Source organism: Lagopus leucura, unplaced genomic scaffold (assembly GCF_019238085.1).
Source record: "Lagopus leucura isolate 7727_CA_CO unplaced genomic scaffold, USGS_WTPT01 36989-0_obj-0_obj, whole genome shotgun sequence".
In the NCBI taxonomy this organism is placed as follows: Eukaryota; Metazoa; Chordata; class Aves; order Galliformes; family Phasianidae; genus Lagopus; species Lagopus leucura.
Window position 1 is genome coordinate 1 of NW_024963938.1, and position 8,986 is coordinate 8,986.

The 8,986-nt window shown below is 36.9% G+C and overlaps 1 protein-coding gene across 1 annotated transcript; it reads left to right on the forward strand.

Annotated features, from left to right (window-relative positions):
• Positions 1 to 686: 686 nt before the first annotated feature.
• On the forward strand, positions 687 to 8,616 carry LOC122191455 (ubiquitin carboxyl-terminal hydrolase 34-like; the record flags this gene model as incomplete). Its single annotated transcript, XM_042891720.1, has 6 exons — positions 687 to 791; positions 1,470 to 1,525; positions 1,628 to 1,748; positions 3,317 to 3,500; positions 7,334 to 7,497; positions 8,524 to 8,616. Coding segments are annotated over 6 exons (723 nt in total), but the record flags the coding sequence as incomplete, so codon positions are not given.
• Between the last annotated feature and the right edge of the window lie 370 nt (positions 8,617 to 8,986).

An 8,986-nucleotide genomic window follows, 5' to 3' on the forward strand; every position in this document is an offset into this window, starting at 1 on the left:
GTTGCTCTTCCTCATTCTGCTTTGTCTACTGATGCCATTACTCCATCATAGAAGGCCACCAGATCAGGTCACGCATAAACTTGCCCTTGATGAAGCCATTCTGGCTGTCTTGCATCAACTTCTTGTCTCACATGTATCTTAATAAGGCTTCCAGGAGGATGTGTTCCACAATCTTGCCATATGCACACATAAGGCTCACCATCTTACAGTTCTCCAGATCTTCCTTTCTCTCTCTATTAAAACTTGAAAAGAAGTTTTTATTCCTGTCAGCAGAGACTTCTTCTTAAAGCCGTGAATTTTTTTTGAGTATGTTGGAGAGTGACTTGGTTACTACATCAGTCAGTTCTTTCAGGAGTCTGTGATGCATGTCATTGGGCCTCGGGCTCGGTCACATTCAGTCTTGATCGTGCTTTCTTCTTTAAGTGGGAGATCTTTTGGTTTCCCAGCTCCCACATAGAGGTTTAAGGACTTGAGAGGCAGGGGAAGCCTGAATGCCAGTGAAGACTGAGACAAAGATCTTGTTCAGTATCCACAATGAGAGGTCCATTGTGGCCTCTTTTCTACTTCATTAGAGGGGTAGTCTCTCCTTGGCCTTGTATGGTAGTGAAATATGAGGACAAAGTTAATACTAGCAGTTGGTAATAGATTCTTGAAAAGCTATTTTTTTTTTTTTTTTTTTTTCACAGATTGAAGACTATGAAGAAGAACCAGTGCTACGACCAGGTTGTAAGGAATATTTTTGGCTGCTGTGCAAACTGATCGATAACATACATGTCAAAGATGCAAGTCAGGTAGGTTTTGCTTTGCAGTCATAAAAATGTTTGCTTTTTTTAATTTGGGTATTTAGATTACTTTTACATGAGTGTTAGATGTTTTTACTGAAGATATGGTGAATTTTGAGGAACAGCTCTTGGGTCATTCCCTTCTCTACTTTCTGATGTATATTTAGCAGCTCTTGACCAAAGGAAGCTGCAAGGTACACGCGTTGCAGAGTTGAGAAGAGGGGATTGGGTATAATACATAAGGAATGTGAACTGTGTGAATCAGAGACACAGTGAATATGGTAATTACTTAGGAGAGATTGGTTGTTGATAATTTCAGTACAGTCTAGAGAGGCAGAAATACAAGAGAAAAAATTTTAGTTAACAGCCATTTAGCTGTTAAGGTCAGGAAAGCTATTCATATCTTTTGAAACTTCAACAAGGGTTGAAGTTATTTTTTTAGGCACCTTCTGCAGTTGTTTTTGCTAGCTGCTGGTACTGCATAAATCTCTAATTTATTCTCAGTGCTCTGACTGTATTCTGGGAAGGAAGGCAAGATGAGTTTTCACTGGTCCTGATATTCTGTGTGCATTAACACATTTTTATCCAAAAGCATAATCATAGTTTCAGACTGAGCTTGCAAGTTATAACTCTTAAAGTACATAATTCTCTTCCCTTTAAATTCCATTTTGTTTATTTTTTAATCAGACCACGCTGCTTGATCTAGATGCCCTAGCAAGACATCTTGCTGACTGCATTCGGAGGTATGGTTTGGCTGCAGTAGTTTCTTTTATAAATTGTATTATACGTAATGTTAGTGAAAGAAACAGAGTTTTAACATTTCTTTTATATTTGTATGTGTATAGCAGAGAAATTCTTGACCATCAAGATGGCAGTATAGAAGATGATGGACTTACAGGACTGCTTCGTCTTGCTACAAGTGTTATTAAGCACAAGCCACCCTTTAAGTTTTCTCGTGAAGGGCAGGTAAGAAAAAAACAGTGACGAACTGTGAAGACTTCAAGATAGCATTATCTTACTGCACTTTCTTAATGTCACCTTTTTTTCTCTCTATCTTGGTTGCAGGGCTTTTTATTTGAAGATGTCATATTTCTAGCCTTGGGGATAACTGATCAGAACATACATATCTCTCGTTCTTTTATTTATATGTAGAACATTTACTCTCTTCCCTTTCTAAATATATTTCATTTCAGGATAGAGTTTTTATCTTAGTGATTTTCGATATTAACTATCTTAAAAATCTTTAACAGCTGCTTTTTAACTGTATCCTGAGGTAGTTCTGATCTAAAAATAGTTTTGAAGCTCTATATTTAGTGGCAAACGTCTGTTACAGGAATGCTACATTCTGCCTGTCACTGTAAGGTAGGAGAGTGGTCAGGCAGTGGAAGCTGTTAAACTTCCTGCTTTGTATTGTGGGGCCACGCTATTGGTGAAGAGAAATTGTTGTCTGAATTTTGAAGTGACTTTGCCAAGTCCCTTGGATAAACAGATACTTGCACGTAAGGCCAGCTGTAAAAGCTGACTTCAACTGACATGTTTTTCTGTAGACTATACTGTGTTTGTGATAAGACCTTTAGTGAGCTGTCACCAGCAGAACAGCCTGTTACACTACATTACATGGCGTGCCTTGTCTATTTACTTATCATAAAATGATTCCAAAAGTGCTATTACTGTCTGGAAGTTGTTAAAGCTTTAAAAGACTACTATGTGTTGCTCTTAGAATTAGTGTGTTCCAAAAATGGAGAGGTTACAAATTAGAGCATTAAATTTAGTTCATAGAACTTGAAATTTGAAAGGGAGGATTATGTAGAAACTAAATAGAAGAGGTGGGCAAAGATGAGATTTATGTAGATTGGATGTGTGAAGAGTATGAGAAGAATATAGAATGGAAGCCTAGTTGAGAGGAGTATGCTGTACAGAGTCTTAAAAAACATTGCTTGTGTGTAATATATCATAGGAAGGCCAAAAATTTGCTTTTAAGAATGGATGAGTGTCAACAGCATATCTAAAACAATTATCTAAAACAATTTGGCGTTGCCAGTAGACTAAGTTGTGATCAAATTTATTTAGTTAGTTAGTTAAAATTCCAGGTAAGTAAGAATGCAAAAATAAGCTTGCAGTACATATTTTGTAGAATTCAGTGCTTGTTTTATGGTTAATTAGTGGTTCATAAAACTCAAACTAGCAGAGCAAGTAAGTTTATATGCTGTCTACAACAAACTAATCTTAAAAGGTACTGAAAATGCGTGTATGCAGTTTGTCAAACTGACTTATCAGTCATGAAATAAACATATTCTATCAATCTTTTCCAGTGGAAATGTTTCTCTTTAGGCTGTATTGTAAGTATGTTATGTAATATAAAGAAATTTATGTGATGCAAAGAAAATTGTTCTAATTTGCAATTCAGAACTTGTCAGAATTTCTGTATGTGATAGAGTCCAGAAAGTCTACAGAAATTTCTAGAATGTTGGTAATGGCTATCTTTTTAAGATTGTATCCACACTACTAAGTCTGCTGACTGAATTGTTTTACAGGAGTTTCTGAGAGACATCTTCAATCTTTTGTTCTTGCTGCCAAGTTTAAAAGATAGACAACAGCCAAAATGCAAGTCACATTCTTCAAGGGCTGCTGCATATGACTTGTTGGTAGAAATGGTAAAGGGGTCCGTTGAAAACTACAGGCTACTCCACAACTGGGTTATGGCACAACATATGCAGTGTAAGAACCTTCATACATACATAGTTTTTGAGTATTTTGTGGGAAGGCTGCTCTTTTGCATTTTCTGTTTGGTTTGGTTTTCAATTTCTGAATTTATCAAGTACTTTGAAGAAAATGGGACTGTACTTGTTATATGAACTCCTATTCTGGAGACTCTGCACGTTCGTGATGGTGAGCCAACACTGTGAAAAGTACTGTGATCATGGAGTTTGTTTTCTCCTGAAGTACATAAGCGTCTTTGTGTAATGACTAAGAATAATAGCTTGTTGAGAATGCTTAGGTGGAAACAAGGAAATTTAAAGGCAACACTGCATTGTTGTTTGTTTTTTGTGTTTTTTTTTAGGTTAATCTAGATATCTGTACTTTCCAAAAGTAGTAATAAAGTAAGACATTGCTGCCACTAACACTTCTTTTAAAATTTCCCTTTGTAGTGCTACTAGTTACCCATCATTACTTGCAGTAGTGTCATTTAACAGACATAGGCATCTTTTGTTTGCTTAACAAAAGAGTGGATTTACTCACATGTATAATTTTTTTATCATCCGTTCCTAAATTCTGGTTAATTAAAGGATGCAGTCCTCTTAAATGGTACAAATAGATAGGTAGCATTGCTGGAGTGGGTTTCACATGCTTCACTGTCTTCTGCTGGACATTCATTTGTCTTGCCTTCTTATCGTGAAGAAATAAAATCTATACCTGAACCAAAATTCATAAACACACTGACCAAGATACAGCAAATGGATTGACTATTAACAGCACTGTCATATTTTTGGAGTCCCTCATATCTTTACAGTTGAATTTCATCTGCACTCAGATGTCTGCGTACAGTGTTAATACAGTTTTGTTACTCCTCTTAGCTTTCCTGCTTCCTATGTTTTAAAAACTCAGTTTCTGTGCATAATAAGCAAATAACAAAAATCTGAATTTAGATAATATTTTGGTTTTTACTTGCAAATTTTTATTATACGTTTCTAGCTTGATAGAGTTTCTTTCATATGCCCAGCTTAAATTTCAGTAAACTGAGGATTTTTTATTTATTATTATCTGTGGAATTGATTTCAGTGCCTTACAGTTCAGAAAGCTAAAGGGAAATCTGATGTTGAGAATGTGCTGTGTCCTGTACTCGTATGCCTGAAGCCTTCTCAGAAACCTCCAATATGTCTATATTTAGGGGAAAAACTATGGAGAGTATGATTTGTCAAATTACCCATTATTTCTGGTAGCTGGAAGTATATCTGCTGCTGCTGAACTTGTCAATTTCTTGCAGTCAATCATTTTTTTGGAGATATATTTTTTACAACCCAGATTCCAGTAATTTCTAGCAACTAAACTTTTCTGTAATGATTATTACAGTTGTTATTTTCACCTAGTTATTTTCACTTAGCTACTTAGTAAGATCTTCCTTAATGCTTCTCCTAATTTCCATCCTGTTGTTGGTTATAACATTTTCGTTTTGCTGTTCAGTGGAGAAATTTTCAGTCCTACAGCTTGTCACCATGTGGTCTGATCAGTTGTTGTCCCTTCTATTCTGCAGCTTTTTTCGTCATACTGTAACCAACTGAAGCTAGGATGCTCTTAGAGATTGCTTAAAATTTAATGCTGCAATATAGTGCAGTTTTGAAAATGCACCTTGTTAAATGTTATCTAGTTTATGTTCCCTGGGACAAAATAATTTCTTGTGAGAAACTTCTTCTAAAATTCCTGAAAGCCCTTTGTCAGATACATATGCAATAGTCCAGGTGTTCTCATCAAGTATAAAGAAGTCATCTGGTTTCTCTTATAAATGTGATTTGATGAATCAGACGTGAGAGGTGGGCTCGTGCCAACCTCATGAAGTTCAGCAAGGCCAAGTGCAAGGTCCTGCACCTGGGTCAGGGCAATCCCAAGCACAGATACAGGTTGGGCAGAGAATGGCTTGGGAGCAGCCCTGAGGAGGATTTGGGAGTGTCAGTTGATGAGAGATTCAGCATGAGCCAGCAACGTGTACCTGCAGCCCAGAAGGCCAACTGCATCCTGGGCTGTGTCAAGAGAAATGAGACCAGCAGGTCAAGGGAGGTGGTTCTGCCTCTCTACTCTGCTCTCATGAGACCCCATCTGAAGTACTGTGCCCTGTTACGGAGCCCCCAACACAAGAAGGACATGGAGTTGTTGGAGTGGGTCCAGAGAAGGGCCACAAAGATAATCAGAGGGCTGGAGCACCTCCCAGCTGGGGCGCTTCAGCCTGGAGAAGAGGAGGCTCTAGGGGGACCTTATAGCAGCCTTCCAGTACCTGAAGGGGCCCTACCGGAAAGCTGGGGAGGGACTTTTTATTAGGGCAGGTAGCAACAGGACAAGGGGAAGTGGTTTTAAACTTGAAAAGGGTAGATTTAAACTAGATATTAGGAAGAAATTCTTTACCGTCTTGTGAGGGTGGTGAAACACTGGCACAGGTTGCCCACTGAGGTTTTGAATACTCCCTCCCTGGAAGCATTCAAGGCCAGGCTGGATGGGGTTGCGAGCAACCTGTTGTAGAGGGAGGTGTCCCTGCACGTAGCAGGGGGGGCTGGGACTGGATGATCTTGAAGTTCTTTTCCAACCTTGGTGATTCTGTGATTCTGTGATATGCTTTTTTTCTCACAATGCATACACTGCCTAAACCAGCAACACTGACAACATAATGGGAATTGGTAATGTACAACGCAGACTCATCAGTCATTCCCATAGACACAAATTTATTTCTACTACCCATTCACATGTACTGTCTAGTCACACTGAAAGAAAACAAAACATTGTTTCCGTACCCAAACATAGGGAGCAAAATATATATCTGCATTTTACTAACCCCACATGAAGCAAGATCTTTATTTTCAGAAGAGAAGCAGGTTTCAGAACAGCATTCTCATAGAACCATAGAATGGCTTAGGCTGGAAGGGACCTGTAAGATCATCTACCTATTACCAATAGTACTCACTAAACTATGTCCCTCAACTCAAAATCCTGCTGTTCCTTAAAACATAGCATGTGCTATGGTTGGCTGAGGAGCTGGTTTGCTTCCATTTTAGTTAAAGTTTTTGCATGATTCTCTTAACAGCAGCACTTATTATCAATGCAGTGCATTTAATGAAAAGCTAAGGAAAGAGCCTAGGCATCATTTTTCATATCTCCTGTTTGTTGTCAGTGGTCAGGAGAAAGAATTCTAGATTATTGTGTGGGTAACAGCCTTGCCTTGAAGTTGTTACACAGCAAGAGGTATAAATAATGATAACTTTAAAAAAAATATCCAGAATCAAGTATGAAAACAGCTTTCTTATAAAAATGTATAGTAACTACTATTTAGAATGTATGGATGCTCTTGATGATGAAAGCATCACGATTTTTAATGACTGTTATTTTAAAGTCAGAGACTAGAAGACCATTACTTCATGTAATACTACCCTAGAACAACTGTAAGAGCTCACACTTGCTGCATTCTCTTTTTGGAGAAAACAGCAGACTCATGTAAAAGTACCAAATCACTTGCAAGTAAAATATAGTCTGTGTGCTGCTACACTTCTTGTTACCCAGTGATTAGCAATTAAACATATAGAGCTGCCTTTCAGAGTCTTACATCTAACTTCTTGGTGGTCTCTCACCTTTCTAGATGCTTCATGCTGGCTCATGTACTGAAATAGTAAAATTACATTCCTGATGTATATCCGTAATGCATTTTCTTAAGATGCAGTCTGACTCATATTTGATAATGCAGAATGTAGAAACTGAATGTATTTTATTAACGTAAGCATAAAGTTTTTAATTACTATCTTTGGAAGTTAACTTTGAATATTTTTTGTGCATCTGTAATTCATACTTTTCAGCTTCCCATGCACCTTACAAGTGGGATTATTGGCCTCATGATGATGTTCGAGCTGAATGTCGATTTGTGGGTCTGACTAACCTGGGAGCAACCTGTTACTTGGCATCAACTATTCAGCAACTATATATGATACCAGAAGCCAGACAAGCAATCTTTACTGCAAAGGTATGGTTGGGATCTTACATTCCATATTTGGATTGTGTTAGAAGTTGAAATGTAATATCAATGCAAAGGCTGATAAAGTATAGATTTATGACTTATTGCTTGCAAACAAATATCTCTTCAACACTTTTGTTTATCTTTTGGTTGGATTCTTTTGCTGATGTCTAAGGTGAAGAGATTCTAAAAAATATGTATTTGTAATGCACTGTATTCTTAAGGTGGCATTATAAGAAAGCATACACTCAAACTCATGTTTCTGTTGCTGTCAACAACTGTGTTTGTTTTTATGTGAGTTGTGTGTTGCTTCTTATCTTAATTTCTCAACATAAATGTCATTTTTAAATATTTTTAAAACCCCTTAGCATGCTTGCTGTGCTACCAAAAGTATTGCAAGTTTCATAAATTATTACGCACTCTGGAAATGTGGTACTAGTTGTAGTTACTTTTTTTTGACAAAGTTTCATTTGGTCCCTAACAAAAAACAGGGTATGTATAATTTGTGAAAGACCCAAATTGGTGGTGAACCCATCATTTTTCATTATCATTAACTTACTGTTCGTTGTAACTTAACTTCATCTATTACTAGGCATTTATATATAAAAATATGAAGTAAACTAAAAAAGGAAGCTAGTGGTCTGCAAGTGAAAGGTACTCCATAGAGAATTGATTAGAACTCCCATCCGCATCAATGAATTGGGAAGAAAAAAAATCAAAAATCACCGTAGTCTTTTCTAATAAATTCAAAAAGCTGGCAATTGAAGTAAATTTTTAGAAAATTGAGTTACCTTTTGACACACTGCTAATGTTGTCATGCCAAAAAATATGCAGGAACTGCTATATATAGGTGTAAAATAATGTACAGTGTTCATACGCACTATTATTTTTTTGATCACAGTAGAGGTGGGCTAGTTTGTTTTGTTGTTTGTTTGCTTTTTATTAATTTAAAATATTATTTATTCATCATCTTAAGGGCTACTTTGGGAAGTTATAAGCAAAAAGATAAAGGCTTCTTTTGTCACTTTCTTTCAGTATTCAGAAGATATGAAACACAAGACCACTCTATTAGAACTCCAGAAAATGTTTACATACTTAATGGTAGGTGTGAAAGAGGATATTTTATGAAGTATACTACTTTCTTTAAAAAAAAAAAAAAAAAAGTAGTTACCACTGTGTATGAATTGTTGATAGTATTAAATCCTAAGTTGATTGTCTTAACTGAAATAGTTTTTACCCACTTGAAAGCTGTAATTCAGCAAATCAGTTTAGCAGACAATGGCATAATAGTTTTCTGTGAAGAGGCAGTGCAAATACTAATCACAGTTAGTGTCCAATTGTAAACCCCATCTATAATAGACAAGCTCAAGCTCTAGAATGCTAGACTGTCTTCTGTATTGTTTAAAAAATGGTTGAAAAGCGAACAGATGGGAATGTCACGCTCAGGTCCATGGACTGGTTGCCACCCACTAGATCAGGCTGCCCAGGACCCACAGGA